The following is a 25,050-nucleotide window of genomic DNA, read 5'->3' on the forward strand; positions in this document are numbered from 1 at the left end:
AAATAGTCTCCGTTTTTGTTGAGTAGGTTAAAAAATAGAAGCCTGGTTCTGCTCAGAAAGCAGACCCCCGTCCCCAAACTGGCAGAGACAGGGAGCCGGCTGGTGCCTCCCCTATACCTTCTGACAGAACTCTAGGTACTTATGCAAAATGTACCCTCGGGGCCATTTTTGTCCTGGTTTCTTAGAAGTCTGGTCTCTTTGCTCAGGGCCCACGGACAACCCTTTGGGAACCCCCCAGCCCCTAAAACCATGTGCAGAGTGCTGTGGGATTGTACCTTTGTCCACTTGTCCATCTGGGCAGAGGGTCAGCCTTCGTCCTGGCCTTCACACTCTTGAGGGGAGCTTGTTCCTGCTAGGACACCTAGGGGGGATATTGGAGGACTGTGAGGGAGGCAGGCCTGGGCTCACCTGCACTTCACTGCCAACCTGAGCAATTGGCTGCAGTGGGGACCAGGACCTGGTGTCCTCATCCAAGAAAGCAACGTTCTGTATTACAGGAGAGCCGCGCTTACTTGAGTCAAGTTACTTTGATGCCTAGCTCATGGCTTCCTCTAATTTCTAATAGCAGACATTCAAACAGGGTAATTGAAAGCTACTTTTACATTTCTTAGAATTTTCTAGAACCATGGACTCTAGAATCTGGGAAGGGTCCTGGAATTTCTGTACTTGGCAATCCTGCTCCAGACAGTTCTTTCCTTCAGGGTTGTAAAGGGAATGTCTGACTCTTGCTTTCCAGCTGTGCAAGAGACGGTCCCCTCCTTGGCTGTTGTCTTGTTCTCTGATGGGAAGGGTCACTGACTGTGTCTGAGGTCAGCCTGATAGCCAGCTGGCCCTCTGGGGCCACCGTCCAAAGTTCTCCCCTTAGAGTCTCTGGGATGGAGAGTCCCGCTGTCTAGTCACTTTGGGTCAGGTGTACTAGGGAGACAAATGCTGGTGACCCCGGCCTCTTCTCTGGGTAGGAGCCTGCCAGAGAGAACTGGTGCTCTGAGCAGATGTCTGAGGATCCAGATCTGGCCATTGAAGTTGCCTGCACTGTCGCCCTTGGGCTCCTGAGGGATTAGGCTCCTGCTCCAGCCAATCATCTGGAGCCCCGCTCTGCCCTTCTCTCCTCCCTTCCTTGCGGCATCACGTTAGAGGTTGACAGGATGAAGATGTGTTTCCTGAGAATATGCCCAAAACATGGGTCCAGTCGCAGGGTGGGGTGCAGGCTCCAGGACAGGAGACGCAATCAGCTTACTTATGGGTAGTGCAGCGACTTGACCCTGCTCTGCGGTCAGCATCTGCCCCGTACCTGGGTCCCACTAGGCTGATTGTTGGCAGCAAGGGGCTGAGTCTTTAATGAGACCCCTGGCTGCACCAGGTAGCATAGACATCTGGCTCTGGCCGCTGTGGTGTCCTGGCTGCATCAGGTAGCATAGACAGCTGGCTCTGGCCTCCTTTCCTGTCGCTCTGATAAAACGGCTGATGAATGCAACTGAAGTGAGAAGGGTTTGACTCACAGAGGGCGCGCACAGACCCTCACGGCAGAGAAGGCATGGCAGCAGGAGCCTGAAGCGACAGGTCACGTGACATCCACAGCAGCGAGGCCCTGCTTGGAGAATACTGCCCTCCACTTAGGAGCTCTAGGTGGGCTAGAAGACTCTGCCCCCTGCGGGCGTCCTGGGACTGAGAGAGCTGCTGCAGTGGAGAGGTCATCCAGATGAGCGATGCTGCCGTATGGCACTCTGCATGCCGGGTGGCATCTTCACGTCCGCTCCTGGGCTTGCCCAGGCCCGGACCATTGCTCTGTCCTTTCCCTCTCTATGTGCTTTTCCTGCTTCCTGAACTGAGGGTGCCCAGGTGGAGTGAGGAAGCTGTCTATGCTACCTGGTGCAGCCAGGACATCGCAGCGGCCAGAGCCAGCTGTCTATGCTACCTGATGCAGCCAGGACATCGCGGCGACCAGAGCCAGATGTCTATGCTACCTGATGCAGCCAGGACATCGCAGCGGCCAGAGCCAGCTGTCTATGCTATCTGCTGTCACTGTTGTGCTGTGCTGGGGCCGAACTCCAACACGTGCCTGCTGGAGGCATCTCTGCATCCGGGGCCATTATCATTTTCTGTTCTGCAGCCCGCCTGGCTCCCATCTCTATATGTTTGCTCTGAGCGTGAAGCCATCCTCCACACACACCCCTACTACGTTTCCTACAGTCAGGGGTCCATGGTGCAGTCTGCAGTTGTGGTCCAGAGGCTTACGAAGACAGAATGACTGCTCCTATCAGCTGGAGGGGAGCTGGCTCTTGGCTAAGTGTGGGGCTCCTCACCCCTCCCTCCTGACACTTTGGAGCTGTCACCGCGAGCATGTTCTGGATGTTGGAGGGGCACAGAAGCGAAACAATGATTGCTCTCCTCTGGGTCCCGGGTCCCCAGGGATCTAAACTGGAGTGAAAGTCTGCGTGTGAGCACTTTGTTGTGTGGTCCCAGGGGAACAGCAGACAGAGTGTGTAGAGAGGGGAGTGTGTTTGCATACCACATGATGTCTTCGGCAGAGCTGTGAGTGTTTGACTAGCTAGAGTGAGGGGCCGGAATCTTCTTCCTGGTCTGTGTCCTTGAAATGTGCACACAAGGTGTAGAAGGTGTTATCTGTTGCAGCCCCAGACTCTGCTGTGTGCATCCAGAATGGGTCTGCTTGTGTCACGACTCAGCAAGTGCTTTGGTGTGTGTTGATGGCTCTGCAGCCCGAGGTCAGAGGCCATGCCCTCACTCGGGAACCACCACTACACCGTTAGGCTCAGAGAAGCCTGGATGCTTTACCCCAGGTGTGGAATCAGGTCCTATTCTTGACTCGCCATCCCAAGCTGTCTCCCATGTGCTGGCCTTGGACCTGCAGTCACAGGAGGGGACTTAGGAAACGAGCCATGGATGGTCTTAGGTGGGAGCACCCCAAGGAAGTGTGTGCCATCTGTGCTGGTCCTGGGAGGGACAGCAAGAGTGAGTCTGGCAACAGGACCCAGGAACCACTTCATAATCAGAAAAGGAATGCTCAGTGGAAACCGTGGCTGAGCCTCGAGGGAAGGGAGGGCTGTGGTGAAGAGGGAAGGGAAGGGCTGTGGTGAGGTACGGTGGCAGGGGAGCCTAGGCATGGTCTGTTTGACTGTCTCACCTCTGGCCACCTGGCCAGCCGGAAACTCATCCATTTTGGTGGCAGCAAAGGGCTTCTCGGGCTCCCCTCTGCCAGGAAGCCCTCCATGCCCGCTCCACCCTGAAGGTCTCATGGATATAGTCTGTTCCCTCAACCTCAGTTCCTTTCAGGCTAGGAGAACTCCTCCGTGGTGGCTCCAGAGAGCCCAATAAACCCAGGCATGGAAAGAGTTTCTCCCCCACTCTGGGCAGGAGAGATCCTTCCAGTAGATTAGCAGCCTGGATCCCAGGACCTGCCCTCACACCACCTGGCTTGACGTGGGAATCAAGAAGCTTTCAAGGGCTGTCTGCCGCAAGACAGTGAGTCACTTGCTCTGTCTGGCTGCGAGGCGCTCTGCTGAGCTGATTAGGTCTGTAATTAGGAGGTGCTTCTTTTCTTGCTGAACAGAGGAGAAGGGCTGAGGAATGGTGAAGTCAGCCTCGGCATAGCCTTTCCCCATGCACATAGGGACTGGAGTGTGACCCGGGCTAGGGGCAGAGGCGGAGGTGGGTCTCAGAAGCCAGCCCAGTACACGTCTATCCTAGACTCCCTCTGGCTGGGTGAGCTAGGAGCCTTGCAGGGAACTTACTGATACTCTTTTGTACCCAGAAACCCTCAGGAAATGCCTGAGCCAAGTTTGCCCCTAGATGGTGTGAGAACTGAGCAAGGTGGCTTTAAAAAGTCCCTGTGTGCTAGTGAACACCATGGTGGCAGGACCCTCGTCTAGCTGACCCGGGGCACTGGAGGCTGCCGTGTGCAAGGGGTAGACTCCCTGGCCTTCTGTTTACCCACGCAAGAGTCACCCCTGTGTCTTGATCAGAGACAGATTCAGGTCTGGAACAAGATGACCAGGTGCTCTTGCTGCGGTGGAGGGCCCCGTTAGATGTTCCGGAGAATCCACGCAGGGTGGGCTCACTGTGTCACGGGTGCGCATGTGGCCTGCAAGTGGCATCAACCAATGGCCTGTCATGCAGACACCCTATAAGGGGCTCTTTGGCTTCCTAACAGACCTCAGAAGTCTGCTTGTTCTGCCCAGAGACTCCCAGAGGCTGAGGATCCCAGCGCAGGCCTGTCTCCTCCTGCCTTTACCGCTAGCTGTCCCTGCATTCTGGCTCCCTTCACTTGTCTGTGGGACCTGCGGCCGTGACTTGGCCTCTGTGCGAGCTGTCAGGGAAGAGTGGTAGGGCAGTACAGAATGAATGGGATGACTTGGTGCCACCACTTCCAGTCATTTACAAAGCCTTGTCTTAGCTTCTGCCCTGTGCTCCCTCCAGGCGGTGCCTGCAGGCTTCAGATTCCCAGGGTGGGGTATCCCAGCCTTTTGGGAACCATGGCTGCCTCCAGGGAATTCTACCGGTTTCTCAGACTTCTCTCTTTAAAGGCAGCAAATCTCACTGTCCCCTCTGTAACTGCAGAATCACAGCATATGGAGACCCAGGCAGCCCCCGCCCGGCTCTGGTTCTCCCAGCAGGCTGAATATAGTAGCCTTGCCATGGGGGTTCACCAGGGTCCTTGTGGTTAGTGGGAAGGTAGAGCTTATGCCCCCATCCCTGCCCTCAATAACACCTCTTGTCCAAAGTTCCCATTGCTCTACAGAGGAAAGCTCCAGTGGTGTGGGGTATGGAGGTGCTATTGGCCACGTCTACCACCTGCTAGTCACCTTCTGATCGTGCAGAACTGTGTGAACTTGGGGTTCACCCAGACCTCTGTGAGACCCTGAGGCCTGCAGGGATGCTGCAGGTGACGAGAGCCCACCAGTGTAGGTTGTACAGATGGCCACTGAGGACTGTGCTGGGCCTGGAGAAGGACACAAAAGCCCACGTGCAGCCTCCCCTGGCCTCATGGGTCGACTGGAGAAGGCAGCCAGGCCTCCTGGAGATGCAGCGTCAGCCTGCACCTTATTTCTCGGGGTTTCTTTATTTGCACGCTACCTCAGTTGGTCTCAGTTTTGTGACTTGACCACAGACCTGACCCAGGGGTCCCTGTAAAACTCACTGGGACACAGTGTCAAACTTGCCGCCGTGTGTCTGATACAGCAGAGCCAGGCTGGGCCTGAAAATGATGCACACCTAACAGGTGTGAGGTACCCCAGCCGTGGGGCTACGGATTGCCTGAACTTTAAGGGGTGCATTCTGGTATGGGATCCTCCCCCGTTGTGCTGGGACTTTGCTTGAGTTCCTGCACTTGTGTGTGGCAAAATGCTTTTTTTTTTTCTTCAAGAATTCCAAGGAAACCTTAGGTTTCCCTGTCAGGTAAGCTGGGTTCACTGCCTACTTCTTATTGCCTCTTGGGAGAGGTCATTGCTGTACAGTGGTGTGTGTGTGTGTGTAGGGGTGTGTGTGATTGTGTGAGTGTAGTTGTGTGTGATTATGTGGGTGTGGAGGGGTGTGTGTGTATGTGATTGTGTCTGAGTGTATGTGTGTGAGTGTGTGTGTGTGTGTGTGTGTGTGTGTGTGTGTGTGGTAGCCCTCTGTAAAGTCAATGACTTAATGGAAGTCAAGTAGCCATGGTTATTATCTGTTTTGCACAGTGGAGAAACTGAGGAAGTGTGACTCTGCCGTGTATGCATTTACACTGCTGGCACCAAGCCCTGTATTTGGGCTCACAGAGCCGGGGGAAGTGCAGGGTCTTTCTCACCGCTTTCTGAACCTCAGATCAAGGGAGGACTTTGGGCCTGTGAGGTGGGTGCTGGCGCGGAGCCACGCCTCCAAACCCTTCAGGTGCTGCCTGTGGTTTTCACTGTGGCTGGATGGTCTGCCGCCTCCATCTGCTCTGAGCTGCCAGTGCCCTGTGTCCACCTGCAACCCAGGGATGAGAGACTAGCACTGTGGATAGCGCCCTCTAGCGGACATGAGGAGGACATGCCCTCAGGATCAGGCTTCAGAAGCACCTCCCAGGCAAATCCTGCACTGTCCTCCTGGTCCCCAGTTGGCTGGTGTGTCTGATACTTGTCTATTGCTATGTTAAGACACCATGACCAAGGCAACTTATAGAAGAAAGTTTATTTGGGGCTTACAGTTTCAGAGGGTGAGCCCATACCATCATAGCGGGGAGCATGGCAGCAGGCAGACATGGTGCTGGGACAGTAGCTGAGTGTTCGCGTCTTGAGACTCAACCACAAGGCAGAGAAAGCTCACGGGGAATGGTGTGGGCTTTTGAAACCTCAAAGCCCCCTTCCAGTAATGCATTGCCTCTAACAAGGTCGTGCCTCCTAATCCTCCCCAAACAGTTCCCCCAAATGGGGTTCAAGTATTCAAACTCACGAGCCTTTGGGGTCATCTTCATTCAAACCACCGCAGCTGGCTACTCTGGGCAGCAGGGAGACCGAAGTCCAGGGGGCTTTTGATTTGCTGCTGCCTTAACAGAGGCTCAGCTGCTTATGAGGTAGGGATCTTGTAAGGCAGGCCATCCACAGTAAACAGTCCTACCAGGATGCTGCCCTGCCTGCCTCAGCATCCGATCTCACATGTCCAGAAGCAAGTTACAGATGTTCCCCAGACCCTGTCACGCTGCTAAGAGGCTCAGGCTTAGCGGTTCTTCACCGTACCCAAGGTCAGTTCCGCTCCCCTCCTCTCTGCTGCTACTTGACTAGACAAGCCCTCCCCGTGTTCCAGCAAAATCAGACTATCAACTTCCAAAGGCCTCTCTTGTCATATCCCTTAGCTCCTCTGCGCAGAGCAGACTCTCAACTCCAGCAGCAGCAGCACAATACACCAGCCCTACAGCATGCATTGATTAACCCAGTTCTCAGACCACTATCCCTACTAATCCAGTAAACTCCACATGCATCAGCCTCAGGAAGTTGGCATCTGCTGCCCTGAAGGATGCTCCTTGGTTATCCTCAGGAGCGGCATAGCTAATCGCCACATCCATCCAAACCACATCCATCGTTCACACTTCCTCACTTGGGCTGTCTTGACCATAGACTCCCTGGACTTGCCCTAGAGTTTATTCTCCTCCTGGATATGGTCCTCAGAGATCCATGATTAGGAGACAGAGAACTTACACTGAGTCAGGGTCCCTGGAGTAAGATCTGGTGTGCACGAAGTGGGTGTTAGAGAAATTCTCATCAGATCTGCAGTGCCTGGGGGACCACCGAGCTGCCTGCCCAGCAGCCTCTCCTTTGGGCTTCTCGTCATCCTTCCATGCACCCAGACTAGACAGATGTGTGTAGGCTGCCGGCCATCTAGGACAGAGCTCACACTCTTCTTCTTCTTCTCCAGGAAGCTATGCCCCAGACATCTGTGGTCTTCTCCAGCATCCTTGGGCCCAACTGTAACAGACAGGTGCAGCCCGGCATGGGGGAAAGAGGAGGTGGGGCCAGCAACGGCTCCAGGGACCTCATTTTCCAAGATGGACGCCTCACTTCTGGATCCTTGGAGGCCCTGATGGAGCACCTGGTCCCAACGGTGGACTATTACCCTGATGTGAGTGCCTCGGATCCCGGGGGAGCTGGAGGGTGCCCTGGGCTTCAAGGAAGGCTGCTTCCGGGAGGAGAGGGAGGCCCAGGTGGGGCTTAGAGTTGGGCAGAGCTGCAGGGCCAGTGCTGCCTCCTGGGCCTTCATCCACCTTCTACTATGCAGTGAAAGTGTTGTCTAGTTGGCTGCAGTGACTTCCCTGCTGCCCCCCAGCAGGGGAAAATAAGGGAGGACGTGTAGGAAACAAAGACATACAAAGGGCCTGCCCCTGGAGGAAGAGAGTTTGAAGGGTAAGGCCAGCATGGGGGTCCTGTGACCTGGTGGTCCAGGCTACTTCCTGGAGCCCATCCTGAACCGAAGCACCAGTGCTGCAGGGAGAAGAGCCACCTTTCTCCGAGGCGTGTGAACACCAGAGCCCTTTCCCTGCTCATCAGTAGTTCAAAACCGTCTTCCTCACCGTTTTGAGGAGACATCGGGCATTCTGGGAAGGGAACCGAGGAGACATTATCTCACCATGTTTGGCTTTCCGTCCTCCTCTGATGGATGACATCTCTTAGCAAGAGTGGCTCTGCAGGCTTGTCCCATCTGAGCAGGCCCTGTTCATCCGGGCAGCCCCTGTTCATTCCTTGCAGCCCCTGTCCGTTCGAGCCGCCCCTGTCCGTTCGAGCCGCCCCTGTCCATCTGTCCCAGGGCAGACACTCAGGCTCCTGGTGGTCAGATTCAGGGTAGGAGGAACAGCTACTCTCTTGCTGCCTCTTTTTTCTTTTTCTGTTTTTGGTCTTTTGAGATGGGGTCTCATTATGTGGGTCTGGCTGGCCTGAAACTTGCCCTGTAGACCAGGCTGGCCTCAGACTCAGAGAGATCCAACTGCCTCTGCCTCTCAAGTGCTGGGATTAAAGGCATGTGCCTCCATGCTCAGCTATCTTTTTTTTTAATTTTTATGTGTATGGATATTTTACCTGTGTTTATGTGTAACTCCTGGTACTGGAGTTAGAGATAGTCACAAACTTCCAGGTGGGTGCTGGGAATTGAACCCTCTGGAAGAGTAGCCGGTGCTCCTGACTGCTAAGCCACTGCTCCAGTCCCTCTAGCTGCCTCTGAAGGGCAGTGCTTGGGCCATCTTGGCTTCTCCACCTGCAAGGCCATCCCTGCCCTCCCGGGGCTCTGTGATGACAAACCTTCCCAGTCCTCCATCCGTCTTGTAAGCCCTGTCGGAGACTAGTTAGGGCTGACGATGGTGTTGGTGACACAGAAATGCCGGCCGAGAGACTGGGACAGAGCCGAGAGGAACAACCTTAGGTCCTGGAGAAACCAGGGCAGGGCCACAGTCCTTCAACACTGACTATGATATGGAGCCATGGTCTTGTGCCAAAGCAAGGACAGATTCCCATATGGGCCATCACAGAGGTCCTCAGCATGCTGTCAGCCAGTTCTCAGGACATTGTGCCCTGGGACGCCACCCCCTTCCAGGTTCCCAGAAAGTGGGTACCCGGTCAGGAAGTAGAGAGGGGAGTCTCACAGTACATTAGCTCTTCTCCAGAGTTCCTGATCTTTCCTCCCCGGGTACATGCTAAGCACATGTATGCCATGAACACACACCAGATTTCCACTCCTTGGAGATGGCCAGGAGCTTTTCCTTACATGTTTGAGTCATCTACTCGTCAGGTGGACCCTGAGGGTCTCACCTGTTGGTTAGGGTCCTGGGAACTCATGCTGTACAGCCCGGGACAGGTCACAGCAGGTTTACAGGGTCAGAGGAATACCCAGTGTCCCGGGAGCTCCCTCTAGGAGCCTTGCTTGCTCCTATGGCATGAACATGCCCTGCTTCTGTCTGTGTGCACTTCCTACTGACTTAGCCCAGCTGGCCTTAGGCTAGAGCAGGTAAATTCCTGTCCTATCGGCGTGGAGTTGGGGCCTAGGGATATAGACAGTCCAGTGTACAGCAGCCAAATGGGGGTGGATTGAGGTCCAAGTGGGGGTAGAGTCCCACAGAGGATCCCAGCCTGCAGTCCCACCTGCCCTGTGAAGGAGCCTGTGAAGATCCTGTAGCAACTGACCCACGGGAGACACAAGGCATGGGAACCATTGGTCCCGGGCTGTGTCACCTAAGCCTTTCAGTCTGGCTTGGACCAGGCCCGGAGAACCCCCATCATGGCGGTAGAATTCCAGCAGAACGGTGTCTCCTAGGTGTGCAGACGTAACAGTAGAAGAAATAGGGTCGTGTAAGATAAAGGAAACCATGTAAGCAAAGGCCCAGGGTGATCGCCTGGGAGAAGCCAGGCCAGGTCCAACTGGGCACCCCTGTGGCAGCAGCATGATTGTCATTCACCCCCTCCTTCCTTCAGAGGACATACATCTTCACGTTTCTCCTGAGTTCTCGCGTCTTCATGCCCCCTCATGATCTTCTGGCCCGCGTAGGACAGATCTGCCTGGAGCAGAGGCAGCAGCTGGAGGCTGGGCCTGAGAAGGTAAGCCACAGAGGGGACGGTGGCCCTTCATCTCTGGTCAGGGTACGGGGCAGCCTGGAGGCCCAGCACAGGGCCTGGGAAGGGACTTGGCCCTAAGGCAGAGGGTAGCTTGTACCATTGCCACCTTATGGTTCCCTCTGACTTGGGAGTCTTACACATTCCCCCACTGTCCAGGCCAAGCTGAAGTCCTTCTCTACCAAGATTGTGCAGCTGTTGAAGGAGTGGACAGAGGCCTTCCCTTACGACTTCCAGGATGAAAAGGCCATGGCTGAGCTGAAGGCCATTGCGCACCGGGTCACTCAGTGCGATGAGGTGAGGTCCCCCCTTGGTCCTTTGCCAGGCTTCTTGGGTATTTTTGGTGGCGGGGGCAGTTTCAGCAGGAATATCCGCATATGTGGTTCCTTTCCCTGCGACCTGTAAGAGGGTGGAACCCACAGACAACAGCTTAGCAGGCCAGCCATGGGCTGGGTGGACCAGCATTACCACAGCAGTTACTGCCTCCGTCCTGGTCTCAGCGCCCTTGTGCCTGGGTGGGGTCTCTGGGTAGCTCTAGGAACCTGTCTGCTCTTTCCGGCTCCCAGACGTGTCTTGAAATTGGTAGAAACAGAACTGAGGAGCTGTATGGCCTCTCCTTAAGATGGAGAACCCCATGCTTGGTAGCTCCTGTTTGCTGGGTAGGGGAGCCTGGGGAGAGACTCCTGAGAGGTTAGGGAGTCTAGGATACCACAGCTAGGGACAAAACCCTTCCTGCTGCCTTCTGGGTTCCTCCTGCTATGGGAAGCAGGGAGCAACAGCTGTGCTGACAACCTCTGGGAAAGTTGCCTTCTGCCCCTCCCCTAACAGGACAGCCCACTAAATCCCTGAGTCCAGGTAGCTGCTCTGTGGCCCACGTTGCCATCCAGGGTCCTAAGGTATCTGCAGGCTTAAATAGGAGGTGGGAACTGAAGGCCAGACACAGCCCTAGAAGGGAGGTGTGGTGGTGGTGGTGGTGGTGGTGGTGGCCATGTTGCCAATCCACTCCAGCACCTTGATGAAGTCCTGACCCCACCCCCACCCCACAGGAGAATGGCACAGTGAAGAAAGCCATTGCCCAAATGATACAAAGTTTGCTGCTATCCCTGGCTGCTCGAAGCCAGCTCCAGGAGCTTCGAGAGAAGCTCCGGTCACCGGTCGTGGACAAAGGGCCTATCCTTAAGGCCAAGCCACCGGCCGCCCAGAAAGACATCCTGGGTGTGTGCAGTGACCCCCTGGTGCTGGCCCAGCAGCTGACTCACATCGAACTGGTGAGTGCCGCTGTGTGCTCTGTACGGTACAGGGTGGGGCTGGGCCACACTTGGCATTGCTTGGACACTGGGTGCTGCAAGGGTACCTCCCTGCTGCTCCGCCTGGGCTGCGCTAGGGAAGCGAGCATGCCAGCTCTCGCCACTACGGCCATAGGCTAGTTGTGTCTCCACTAGAGCAATGGGTATTTCCGTATCTGGTGTTGGGTCTGTAAGAGTGTGGCCTCTTTGTATGAGTGGAAGGGGGGACGGTAACACTGGCCCTTGGTGGCCCCAGGATACAGGAGTGGCCTGGGAGGAGCTAGTTTCTGCCCTGGATGGGCTCTTTCTGCTCCTGCAATCTTTGTCCTGCTCCCTGGAAGCTCTGAGCCTCTCCTCCTGTCTCCCGCTGCAGGAGAGGGTCAATAGCATCCGCCCCGAGGACCTCATGCAGATCATCAGCCACATGGACTCCTTGGACAACCACAGGGTGAGTGGGCACGCTCTGGCAGCCACGGCTGAGAGTTGGCCTAGCTGAGCCTGACACTTGCTCCCTTCCCTCACCCCACAGGTTGGGTGCAGGTCCTACTTAGTGTGTGGTTTGAACTTTGGTGTACCGGGCCATGCCCCCCAGTAGGTGCCGTCTTCCCGCGATTTATCATGGGAGTTAGTGATGATTCTACAGAGCGATGTGTCCTTGGACTGATGGGTTAGCCTGTCCAACAGCTAAGGAGCAGGCAGGCATGGTCCACATCACACGTTGGTCCTGGGACCTGGCCAGCCACAGTGACTGGCTTGTCCAAGCAAGGTCCCCAGGGCTCCCTGTGACACGCTTTGTCCCTCTAGTGCCGAGGAGACATGACTAAGACCTACAGTCTAGAGGCCTATGACAACTGGTTCAACTGCTTGAGCATGCTGGTGGCTACCGAGGTGTGCCGGGTAAGTTCCTACCATAGCAGGTCTGGGTAAGATGGCCTCTCTCACCATCTCGGCAAGGCTGACTGGCTCCTACCCTCACAGCCTCAGTGCAGATGGTGGCCACTACCAGGACACAGCCTGCCCCTGCCAGCAGAATCACACACAATAATGATTCTTTCGCATGACCTTTGTTTTTACTGACCCCATCCCTGGAGTGCTCTTCCTGTACCCAGAACTACTGAGCCAATTAGAGTGAGTTCCGTGCTCCTCGGCCTTTGAGGCAGATGCCTTCATTCCTTTTGTGGACAAGGATGAAGCTGTGTTAGGACGTAGATCTAGTCCCCTGAAGATGCAACCTCAGGTCTCTGGCAGCACAGTCCGATGCCCTCCCTGCACCTTTGCCTAGTGGTCCCTTGGTGGCTCCATGCCAAGGCAGACTCTCTGTTTCCAGGTGGTAAAGAAGAAACACCGGACCCGCATGCTGGAGTTCTTCATTGATGTAGCCCGAGAATGCTTCAACATCGGGAACTTCAACTCCATGATGGCCATCATATGTGAGTATCCAGGTGTAGGTGGGCTTGCTTGTGCCACCTGCCTCTCCATGCCCTGACCTCTGCTCACTGTCCCTTCAGCTGGCATGAACCTCAGTCCAGTGGCACGGCTGAAGAAGACATGGTCCAAAGTCAAGACAGCCAAGTTTGACGTCTTGGAGGTACTGGCGTCTGTCCCCTCTCTCATCTCGGGTTGTCCAGAGGGTCCTCAGCAGCAGAGGGTGGCATCTTTCCTGGCACTCACACACATGGGACTATCCGTGTTGGTGGTGGGCGCTTGAGCTCCCCTTTGGCCTTGGTGCTTTGGTGGAATCAACACCTAAAGTGAGCCTTGAGGTGTGATCATAAGAGCTTGAACCAGGTGACACTGGCCACTGAGTAGTCAGCATCTCCTGACCCTGGGCCATCTGGGTCCCCAGAGGCTGGCAGACAAGTTTTCTGAAGTTCCACATAGATGTCTTTGATCACAGACTACTTTGTGTTTGGAAAGCCCAGTCCTTGCGCCTTGTGGAGCAGTGAGGTCTAAGGGGCGTTCCTTTGTGTACTGGAGCAAAGGGAGACTTTAAAGCAGTGGTTCTCAGCCTTCCTAGTGCCGCGACCCTTTAATACAGTTCCTCAAGCTGTGGTGACCCCAACCATAACGTTATTTCCGTTGCTATTTCATAAATGTAGTTTTGCTGTTGTTGTGAATTATATTGTAAACATTTTTTTTCTGATAACCTTCTGCAACCCCATGAAAGGGTCATTGGACCCCCTAAAGGGATCATGACCCACAGGTTGAGAAACACTGCTTTAATGGAAGGAACATGGAAGGAGCTGGGCAGGCAGGGCTGTGGCCCTCCTGTGTCCAAGGCCTGCAGGCTCAGGGGCTGCTCGTTGCCTTTCCTTCTCATGTTGACTACTGGGCCCCTGGGACCATGCCTTCTCCACTTGTCATCTCAGACTCCACAGAGGGGCATCCTGCACCTGTGTGGGGGACTCACTCTGTCTTCCCTGTGCCCGCAGCATCATATGGACCCCTCCAGCAACTTCTGCAACTACCGTACAGCCCTGCAGGGGGCAACACAGAGGTCCCAGACAGCCAACAGCAGTCGGGAGAAGATTGTCATACCTGTGTTCAACCTCTTTGTGAAGGACATCTACTTTCTGCACAAAATCCACACCAATCACCTGCCCAATGGGCATATTAACTTCAAAGTGAGCCCAGCCCCTTGAGGTCCCAACATGGGTGGGGCAGGCAGAGCCTTCCTGTGCTACCACAGCTACCGGGCAGTTGCTCTGTAGCAGGGGCTGGTGTCCAGGCCTTGCCCGAGGTCTAGAAGGTCCTTCAGGGCTGGATGCGCCAGGTGGGTCAGGGCTGCTTTTCAGCCTTAAGGTGTGAGGTGCAGCTCCTGTCTTTCTGGGGGGAACGGCAGATCATGGAGCTTGTTGCCAAGGGCCTGTATTTATCCAGGATCCTGGGACCAGTGCTGTCTCTGCTAAGGAGGTAGAGGAGGAGCCATCCCTAGGGACTTGGGGGTGAAGAGGGATTTAGGTAAGAAGGGACTTGAGCAAAACTCCAGAGAAAATAAGAGACCAGCCAGGTGGGCTGAGGGTGCCTGGCCAAGGTGGGGAGTAGAACCTGGGGAAGTGTAAGGTGCATTCAGTAAGGGGTTGTTGGGTCCCGTGCATTTACCGATGCCACAGTAAAGAGAAAGGTTCTTGTCCTGTTGGTGCCTCTGTGCCGGCCCTTCCTGGGGAGTGCCTCAGGTTGCAGTCACAGAGGGAGCCTCTGGGTCCCCATGCAGGAGAGGCATAGGCTCTGCTGTAGCCTGATTGCTTCTGCAGGGGGCAAGGCAGAGTGTTCTCAGGGATTTTCGCCACCTCTGATGCTGTACAAGCTGCCCTGGTGTCAGCCAGGCTGGCACTGGCACTGGCATCTTCCTCCTGCTGGTACTAATAGCATAAGCAGTAGACAGACGTGGGAGCCATTTCTCTGGCTCTGAGAGCTGACTTTACGTTTATCCAGGTGACATATAGAACATCCTGTTGGTGTTTTTGTTTTTTTCAGAAATTTTGGGAAATTTCCAGACAGATCCATGAGTTCATGACATGGACACAGGTAGAGTGTCCCTTTGAGAAGGACAAGAAGATTCAGAGTTACCTGCTCACGGCACCCATCTACAGCGAGGAAGGTAAGGGTATCTCTTTGACAGCAAACCCATCTCCCAGGTGTGCAGCACACCCATCTCCCCAGGTGCACAGCACACCCATCTCCCCAGGTGCACAGCACACCCATCTCCCCAGGTGCACAGCACACCCATCTCCCCAGGTGCACAGCACACCCATCTCCCCAGGTGCACAGCACACCCATCTCCCCAGGTGCACAGCACACCCATCTCCCCAGGTGCACAGCAAACCCATCTCCCCAGGTGCACAGCACACCCATCTCCCCAGGTGCACAGCACACCCATCTCCCCAGGTGCACAGCACACCCATCTCCCCAAGGTGCACAGCACACCCATCTCCCCAGGTGCACAGCACACCCATCTCCCCAGGTGCACAGCAAACCCATCTCCCCAGGTGCACAGCACACCCATCTCCCCAGGTGCACAGCAATTGTTCTCATGCCCAAGCAGGTCCCTTGATCTCCTATGGTGGCCCTAGGAGACAGTCAGGGCCCAGGTAGAGTTCCCAGGCCTCACCGTGACCCTAGAAGGTCACCTCTTTATAGCCTACCTGTGGGGATGTTGGCTCTCAGGGGCTCTCCATCCCTCAGCTCTCTTCATCGCCTCCTTTGAAAGCGAAGGTCCTGAGAACCACATGGAGAAGGACAGCTGGAAGGCGCTCAGGTAGGACTTGCCAGGTACATCCGGGCCTAGGGAGGGAGAGGGTAGGTGTGGCAAGAACAAAGCTGGTCTTCCCATGGGACCGTTTGGTGGGATGCTGAAGACGAGATGTGGCCCTGCCCTCTGTCTGCTCAGGGAGCCTGATGCAGCCCCTTCTGTCCATCTGCAGGACCACCCTCCTTAACAGAGCCTAAGGATGCAGCCTGCAGATGCTGGATGAAACATAACAAGTGAACCGAGTTCAAATGGTGACAGATATGGGATGAGAGAGGAGGAGACCTCACTGGTTGGGGTCCATTTTGTATATAACTTTTATGAAAAAGAAAATGGTAATTATTCCATGCATCAGCCTTTGGCACTTACGAAGTTTTTTTTTGTTGTTGTTGTTATTTATTTTAAACAGGGCAGGGCCCTGTTTTGGGGAGGGGGGGGAAAGAGTATCATGGGAGATGGTAACCATGGTAACATCTTATTCTAATGAAATGTAGATTTTTATTTTCTACTTTTGATGATTAACATCCTATGAAAAAAATTTAAAATAACCCAACCAAAACCAATGTGAGCCCTGCCTGCTCGGACGCCTCTCCAGCCAGTGTCTCTGATGTTGGGGTTAGTGCCTTAGAGGGTACTGGGGGTCCAGTCTTCCTGTTCCATTGTTGGAGCTGCAGCCAGCTCTGTCCTGTGCCGCAAGGAGCCCACCCTCAGCAGCCTGGGCCACCAGGTTCCCACAGGAAGGGCTGGAGTGGCCAAGAGGTCTCGTGTGCACACTTCTGGAAGGGAACCTTTACATACGGGCTTTCCAAAGTTTACATTTTCAGTTTCCTTTATCAGGGATTTACGGGATTGGGAGGGGCAAGGGGATGCCTGACAGCATATTTTCTGTGAGAATATGTTTGGCAAATTGTTCTTCAGTTGTGTTTTAGAAGAGAGAAGAATCTAAGACAATATAGGGAGGGCACGGGGGCGTCGTCAGTCTTCTCGCTGCACCTGAGCCGTGGCGCTGCAGTGAAGGAAGGCGGCTTCTGAAGCTGGTGCACACAAAAGAAAAATGGGTGTGTGGCAGACAGACAGCTTCCCCTCCCTTTGGTAGGAGCCCCCCAGGGGTAATCTGAAGCTCAGACAACTAGCCAGGCAGCCCCCACGCTGGAGCACTTCCAGATCAAACTGTCCAACATGGAGTAGTGTATTTCTGATCCTGACAGGGGAGCGTGGTTCATCTTTCATGTCTGATTTCCTGGCCTGAGCCCTGGGTCTTGCTGACCATGGGTGGGGTGGCTCTGTCCCTCAGGCAGCTGGAGAGATCTACACCAATTTGCTTCGCTTGGGTGGGAGTTGCCTGTCAAGAAGCCCAGTATGGAATGGTTCGTTCCATTGCCGGAGCTTCTGTGAACAGCCTGGGGATGGCCAGCTAGGCCATGGGGAGGTGGGCTAGGTGGCCACCCCCAGCCTTGGGAGCCAAGTAGTTACACTGTCCTGTCACAGTGTGTTTGCACTTTTCAGACCTTCTAGCTAGTACAGACAGATTGTATATTGATAGTACATATTGATTTGTTTATGTCTTTGAGATAAAGGCTGGACACTTGAGATTATATATTTGGAATATAATGTTAGAACATTTTCTGTACATGTGTTAAGAGCCTTCAGTCCATGTGTGCTTCAGGGGTCACCGGTTCTAGTCCCTTCTTGAGAAAGTGTCTACATTGCTATTTCATTGCCCCAATTTGATACGCCCTTCATTTGATGTTTTGGTATTTGGAGCTGATCTCTGAGTATAAAGCTGTACCATATGCAGGATGTCAGTTGTGGTGTGACTGGATGTACTTGCATCAATAAAAGAACATGTTGCTCTTCTCCCTTGCCTGTGTGTGCTAAGGAGCCTGGGGGGCAACACTGCGGGGATCCACTACAGGCATGCAAGCGGGGGACCCCAGCAAGGAGTTTTGTTTGCAGCCGAGCCACATTCTGACAAATGACTTTCAGGGGATTAGTGTGAGCTGAGAAAAGGTTGCACAGGGTGAGTGTTGAAGAACTGCCCTTTTCCAAGAACACGCCCAAGGATGGAGTGTGTGATCATCTAAGTTAGGGATGTCTCATTCATAATATTAGTCATAATCTTTTGTCGTGGGGCTGCTGTGTCCTGCAGGCACCTGCTGTATCTCCCTATAAAGCTCTCCTCCAGACACAGTTCGGATGGGACCTTTTGTTGTGGCATTTACACTGTAGGGCACACAAAGCTCCGCCAGCTGACAGAGAGAACCCGGGTCCCGAATGGGAAGCTGAGCCCCCATTTCTCCAGCCTGCCTGCTCCCCCTGAGAACACAACCCATGCTGGAGGAGGGTTTCTCTACAGCTCTCAAAGAGCCTCACCCTGCACCTTCAGCACCAGCCCTGCTCATTCTTACAAGACCAACACTGCCCAACAGAAACATGCCTCAAAGGGGCTACTCCATTGTTAAATCCTATCCATGTTTATCCTATGTGGGAGAATTTAAAACACATTTCTCTAACTCTTCTACAGGTTGGTTTAGATCATGTTAGCATAACCTCTGTCATTGTTCTCAAAAATGAAGTCATGATAGTATAAGTAAGGGGAGGAAGTTTCTACCCCACCCTGTCAGTGAGAAAAAAAACCCAGAAGTATCAACCCTTAACCAGAACACTTAGTATGAATATTCAACAAAGTTGGGTAAGCAGTTATATAGAGGGGATAAGGAGGAAAATTATGTTCTTCACCATTTCATAAAACTCTTGCCTGCTGAAAAGGACTAATAAAGTTCTACAAACGTCATGAATCCAAGTGGATTCGGGAGAAGACAGGACGATGTTGAAGCCAGATTTTGCCTTGAAGATAAGGGACCACGTGCTCAGGTATGATAAGGTATGGTAAGATACCACATGCTCAGGCATGTGGGAAGATGAAGAAGACCCAAGGCACATGTGACCTCAGCCCGTATGACAGGCATGCCAAAACAAACAAATCAAAATTCCCTGCCGTGTAACAGTGCCGTTGAACGACAATGTTTGGCCTTGAGCGAGGGAGTCAAGGAAAACTATTTTGAGGCTGTCACTGAATGGAGACGGGGAAACTTCCTGCTAATAATCTATAGCTGCATGTCAGTGAATGTTCCCAGGTTCTGCAGTACAAATCACACTAGGCCAGCAAACTTTCAGCTGGGGATGAGCTTTAATATGGCCCTCCAGTGGCTTTATCCCAAAGAACCAAACCACTGACATAAACTCCAATTAACCTCTACTTAAGATTCTACTAAATGCGATTGTTGATATTTTGCACATTTGATTATTGCAGCTTTCATTGCGGGATGCCTTGTTCACGTTTCTCTTGCAGCACTGGAGACTGAGCCCAAGGCCGTGGGCAGCCACACAAGTGCTTCACTGTGAGCAACAGTCCCGTGTCTAGATGCTCTGGTTCTTTCTCAAATTGGTTTGGCCACAACTTTGAGGGAATTAGAAGAATCCAACTCATGACCAAGTTGGGAAATAAGGTCATGAGATGTGGAGGTTATTTTGGCACAGGCTGGCAGAATTCTAAGAGGAGAGAATGGGACAAAGATCGTGTTTGAATTTTTCACAGCTGATAAAAGTCAAAAAATCCAAGGAGCCCAAGGAAGCTCATGCAGGGTTAGGAAAATCACATCTACGTGTAGAAGACGAGAAAGATACATGATAAAGAATGCAGAGCAGATCAGAGACAATGGGGAAAGAGGGTGAGTGTCGGGGCTGTTGTAGGGGGGTGCAGGGGGCATTGTTAAATGGCAGTTCACAGCAGAGGGAACTGAAACCAGCACACAGAGAACAACATTCATGTGGATGAAGAAAAAGTGCAAGCCTAGAATTTTCTACCCTTTAAAAACTATTTTTTAAACCAGAGAAATTAAGATATAAACTAAAATGGAGTTTGCTATCAGCAGATCTTCATCAGAAGAAACTCCAAAGGACCCTTAACCTTTAGTATACATGTCAAAGTAATTTCCAGGTGGGCTATAGATGCAAGCTTGAAAGCATTGCAATAGTATAAAAGAAAACATAAAAATTCCTTTTTATTTTGGAGTAGGAAAACGTTTCTTAAATTAGACATTCAGATTAGTAACTGTATATGCAAAACACTGAATGAGTACAATATAGTGAAATATGCAAAGGCTCGAAAATGAGGAGCCAAGTAAACAAATGGTCCAATCAAAGAATGGGCGATGGATAGGAACAGAGAGTACTCTAAAAAGGAAATTAAAAATGGGCAAGAAATACCTTAGAAAGCATTCAGCATCCTGAGCAATCAGGGAAGTGCAAATTAGAGCTACTTTGAAGCTTCCTTTTATCCAAGCTAGAATGGCTAAGAGGAAGAAAATACCTGAGAACAAAGGCTGGTGAGGATGGAGGCAAAGGGGAGCCCTCATCACTGCTGGTGGGACTGAAAACTGGCAGGGGCACTGCAGAAATCGGGGTGGAGAATTATCCGAACACTGAGCATAAACATAGTTTGACATATGACCCAGGTATACCACCTCTTGGCGTACGTCCCAAGGACCAACGCATCCTGCAGCTACTCGTTCAGCAGGGCTCTCTGCTGCTCTGCTCACATTAGCTAGGAAGAGAAACAACCTGACAGTCCCCAGTTGACAAGTGAATAGTGGCACATATATGCAGTGGAATTCTGTGAACTTGTAAAGGAAATCATGAAATGTGCAGGCGAATGGATGGAAGGCACTGGAAGATATGATACTCAGCAAAGTAACCCAATGGTAAAACTTGTCTCTTGCTTGTGGGCCCTAGCTCTGAAGTTTTAGATTTAAATACAGACTGGAAGCAAACAAGGAAGCTAGGAAAGTCGGAAGTGATGAGAGGCAGCAGCTCTAGAGAGGGGACTAGTCGGGCTTAGGTGATGTGAAGGATGAAGAGGGAAGTGGGGGAGGAGCTTAACTGGAGAGAAGGGAGAGCCACACAAAAGGAGGGAGAGAGAGAAAAGAGACAAATGGCACAAAGGAAGTCTGAAAAAGCCACAGGAAAGCATAATTTTACAATCTTTACACATCTAATGTGCACGTGTGCGTGTCACCATACTAAGTGACAATGCTCCCGTAAGTGCGACAGACGGGCTGGAGAGAGGGCTCAGCAGTTAAAAGCACTCGCTGTCCTTGCAGAGGATCAGGGTTTGATTTCGAGCATCCACATGGTGGCTCCCAACCATCTGTGACTTCTGTTCCAGGGGACCCTACAGCCTCTTCTGGCCTCTGCAGGCATTCTAAGCATGAGGTGCTCAGACATACATGCAGTCAAAACACTCACATTTGTAAAATAATAAAGTAAAAAATTTAAAGTCATAGATTAATAGAAACTCCACTACCAGGCAAAGGAGACCCCCCCCCCTTCCAGTTGTTGATGAGCCCAAGAAACTGCCGAAACAAGACAGGCTATTGTCATTGCCTGTGGTTGCCTCCCAGAACTTGAATGGAAAACTCTACTGTTGAAGATACTACATACTTTGGATACAGGACTAGGAGGAACTGAGCTGCCACTGACCTGGAATCCTCGTCCTTGAGAACTAGCACTCATAGAATCTGAAGGTGCTATGTGGGCTGCTGAGGTAGTGAAGCCATTAATAGTCTTATTCAGCTGTGAAGACTGTAGACCATGGCAATGGCTAGCCTGGCAAGATCCGTAGTGGTTTAATAGGGCCACTTATATCTTGGGGTAAGGAACAGTTATCTCATTGGTCTGAAGGCCTACTCAACAGCTGGGAGTTCATGCTATAAACCCAGCCAACTCCCTGTGGCTGGAGAGGTCATTGGTCCTAGAGGAGAACCCATTACTGTCTTTTCTACAGCAATAGAGTTTCCATCTGTATTCTAAATACTCATCCTTCTACCCACAGGTAAGTGTAGCTCTCGCCCTCCACCAAAGATGCTGCTTCTTTGTTGCAGACAGGAAACTACAGAGACCTACAACTGGTCAGAAGGTAGAGACTAACTGGCCACGAGGAGCTCGGCCTCAATGGACACATCCACAATACAACCCCGATTTCTAGGCCTCAGGAAATATCGTGAAAGAAGTGGTGTGAAGACCGTGAGAACCAGTGGATCAGACACTAGCTGTCCAGATATTATTGCCCGATATGGCAAGGGTGCTATATCCACGAAATATCAGCAATATGGTTGGCTAGAGGAGTCCTACCTAATGACCACACCATTTGACGTGCCAACATGGATGGGACTTATTTCCCTAGGCCCCAATCCTAGACGTGGACCTACAGGAAATCAGTGGCTGAGGAGAGAAGGAGAATCGGTTGCTTTCTGGGATGAGTGCCTTGATTGGTGTTTGAACACCAAGTGGTCAGCTTTAAACGTGCACATGTGGGGAATACTAAGTGATTTTGTGCACGCGCGCGCGCACACACACACACACACACACACACGGTCATGAGATGGGGGGGAGGGAAAATGATGTAAATATGCTACTCCTGTATGAAACTCAAAAAAAAAAAGAAAATTTTAATTAAAAGAAAATTGATGACTTGGACTCTTATAATTAAAACCTTTCATTTGTTAACATATACCATTCAGAGAGTGAAAAATAGGCTCATTTCTAGAAGAAATTATTTGTAACGTAGGTCTCAAATCCAGAATATAGAAGTGATTTAAATAACTGGTACAGAAGCTGTGGTCCAGTGGGAGGCCAGGGGTGCACACCAAACTGTCAGCAGAACCTGGTAAATAAGGTGTAAGCATCTCCCACAGGCTACTGGTTTTGAAGTATTGAAGGAGCTGTAGAGAGCTGAGGCCTGGATTCATGCGGCAGTCAGAGGCCCTGCAGGAAAGCCAGGCGGCTACTGGTGCAGGTGCAGGAAAGCCAGGCGGCTACTGGTGCAGGTGCAGGAAAGCCAGGCGGCTACTGGTGCAGGTGCAGGAAAGCCAGGCGGCTACGGGTGCAGGTGCAGTCTCAGTTGCCGTGGAGAGTCCAGCACACTGGAGATGCCGAGACCGTAGGGTCCCCACCAAGGATAACGGCAGATGTACGAGGCTGAGCCTGTAAGACAGATAAACTGTGAGAGCCTCAGGCGGCAAAGCTGGAGAAGTGGGCCCGCCCGAGCCAGTTGGGAATACTCCCCAGAATAATGGTGGACTCAATACCCACAGATTCCTCAGCTCCGGGTGATCAGCATCTGCTGTCCTAGTAAAGTACAAGCTTCACTTGCCGAGTTTCCGAATTCAGATGTATCACAGGCAGGGTCCTGACAGAGTCTTCAGGGAACACTCAAACTTCCCTCTGCAGCTTCCCAAGCCAGGGTTCATTATCTTCTGCGTTACTCTCGGCACTACTTCTCATGTTCACAGAACAGCCCACTAAGCTTGGAGCACTCAATTATTCTACCTTTCTCCCTCAAACAGTCCAAGGCATGAAAGCCACGTGGTCAGGTCCATCACAGCAGCCCCACTCTCGGTACCAATTTCTGTTCTCGTTTACTGTCTGTTGCTGCGATAAAACACCAGGACCAAAAGCCACTTGGGCCTAGGCTGCAGAGCAGCCTGAATAGCAGCTTCTACAAGTTGAAGATTCCTATACTGATCTGTTTAATTTGTGTTAGTCAGGGTCGTCTAGAGGAACATACGTATGCATATATATACACACATTAATATATATATATATAGCCGGGCGGTGGTGGCGCACGCCTTTAATCCCAGCACTCGGGAGGCAGAGGCAGGCGGATCTCTGTGAGTTCGAGGCCAGCCTGGTCTACAAGAGCTAGTTCCAGGACAGGAACCAAAAGCTACGGAGAAACCCTGTCTCGAAAATATATATATATATATATATATATATAATTAAGTTGGCTTATGATAAAATAACAACAGTTTTCTCAGACCCGAGAGGCTGTGAACCCAGTGGTTGTTGAACCCTCAAGGCTGGCCGTCTCAACAGTCAGAGTAACTCCTCAGTAGCTGTTTCACACTGGGGAGGCCGACAACTTGGTACTTAGCTGCTCAATGCATGAAGCTGGGAGTCTCCGCAGTCCTAGTGGAGCAGATGAAACCTGGAAACTGCCTGGAGGGTCCTAGTCAGTGACAGAGGCCTTCGAACTGATATCCGTGAAGGAGTCATCACCTACAACAGCAGGGTCAGTCAGCTTAGTGGCGAGAGGGAAGGCCCGCTAGGAAAAGGCGAATCATCTTCCTTCTGCCCTCGGACATCTGGGCCAGGGCCTCCCTCATGAGTCTCAGGACAGTTCTTCAGGTGAGGCTTCCTACTCAGGTGGTTCTAATTTGTGGCAAATTGACGTTAAAACCAACCATCAAGCCGGGAGGTGGTGATGCACGTCTTTAATCCCAGCACTTGGAGGCAGAGGCAGACGGATCTCGGTGAGTTCGAGGCCAGCCTGGTCTACAAGAGCTAGTTCCTGGACAGGCCCCAAAGCTACAGAGAAACCCTGTCTTGAAAAACCAAAACAAAACAAAAAAAAATCATCGCAAAAGTAAGCCATTTAAATTACTGACAAGGCCAGGCAGTAGTGGCGCATGTCTTTAATCCCAGCACTTGGGAGGCAGAGGCAGGAGGATCTCTGTGAGTTCGAGGCCAGCCTGGTCTACAAGTGCTAGTTCCAGGACAGAGAAACCCTGTCTCAAAAAAACCAACCAACCAGGCAAACAAACAAACAAACAAAGACAGAAAAGAAAAGAAAAAAATGACTGCCAAAAAGCATTAACAGGTGTTTTCCAAAAGATGGCTAATGCCCATATGCTGAGGTTCCCAACAGTTCTTCCCTAAGGAGAAACAAAACTAAAACCAAAACGAGATGTCCACATCTCCCAGAGGTTAAACCTGAAGAGTATTAAGTTAAAGACACGGAGTATACCACGTGGGGAGGATCCGAGCAATGGTCTCCACGGCGTTACTGCAAAGGGCTAGAGATAGATAGTTTGCCAATCCTGCGGAGGCTGGCCAGGAAGAAGCAGAAGACACGAGTAAATGACAATGTTACCCTAAATCCTGTACATAACACAGAAAACAAGAGGCTATTCCGAGTCGCTTGGTGGGTTTCATCTAAATTTGATTTTACCATTAGAAAACTGTAATTTATCCAAACAACTTACTCAAAACTGACTCTAGAAAAAGCAGAAAGCCTGAATATCCCTGTAATTATTAAATAAATTGAACTTGTGGATTATAAAAAAATATCTTCCTATATAGAAAAGTGCATGCCCAAGTGGCTTCCAGACTTTTTTTTAAACCAAATTTTCATGGAAGAAATAATCCAATTTTGTTTATCAAATGTGTTTATTTAATGTGTATGAGTGCCTGCCTTCATATATGTATACACACCCTATGCACACCTGCTGTCCTCGGAGGCCGGAAGACAGTGTCAGATACTCTGGAAATGGAGCTACAAATAACTGTGATTAGCCATGTAGGTGCTGGGAACGCAATCCAGGTCCTCTCCAAG

At 52.0% G+C, this 25,050-nt stretch overlaps 1 protein-coding gene across 5 annotated transcripts in view; it reads left to right on the plus strand.

The window, feature by feature from the left end:
• Rasgef1a (RasGEF domain family member 1A) overlaps positions 1-17,452 on the plus strand; it is a 91,509-nt gene extending 74,057 nt beyond the window's left edge. For 4 of the 5 annotated variants that reach the window (XM_041643198.1, XM_041643175.1, XM_041643191.1 and 1 more), the window contains exons 2-13: positions 7,384-7,587; positions 9,924-10,046; positions 10,221-10,358; positions 11,108-11,329; positions 11,721-11,795; positions 12,152-12,244; positions 12,675-12,777; positions 12,856-12,935; positions 13,780-13,971; positions 14,825-14,948; positions 15,558-15,605; positions 15,772-17,452. In XM_041643198.1, coding sequence (XP_041499132.1) covers positions 7,390-7,587; positions 9,924-10,046; positions 10,221-10,358; positions 11,108-11,329; positions 11,721-11,795; positions 12,152-12,244; positions 12,675-12,777; positions 12,856-12,935; positions 13,780-13,971; positions 14,825-14,948; positions 15,558-15,605; positions 15,772-15,836 — 1,461 coding nt within the window. In that variant the 5' untranslated portion in view covers positions 7,384-7,389 and the 3' untranslated portion in view covers positions 15,837-17,452. Of the gene's footprint in view, positions 1-7,383; positions 7,588-9,923; positions 10,047-10,220; positions 10,359-11,107; positions 11,330-11,720; positions 11,796-12,151; positions 12,245-12,674; positions 12,778-12,855; positions 12,936-13,779; positions 13,972-14,824; positions 14,949-15,532; positions 15,606-15,771 lie in introns of all 5 variants that reach the window. The other variant, XM_041643206.1, reaches the window with a different exon arrangement.
• The last annotated feature ends 7,598 nt before the right edge of the window (positions 17,453-25,050 follow it).

Source organism: Microtus oregoni, unplaced genomic scaffold (genome assembly GCF_018167655.1).
Source record: "Microtus oregoni isolate MIOR12 unplaced genomic scaffold, Mior012 000002F_ref0000024, whole genome shotgun sequence".
NCBI lineage: Eukaryota > Metazoa > Chordata > Mammalia > Rodentia > Cricetidae > Microtus > Microtus oregoni.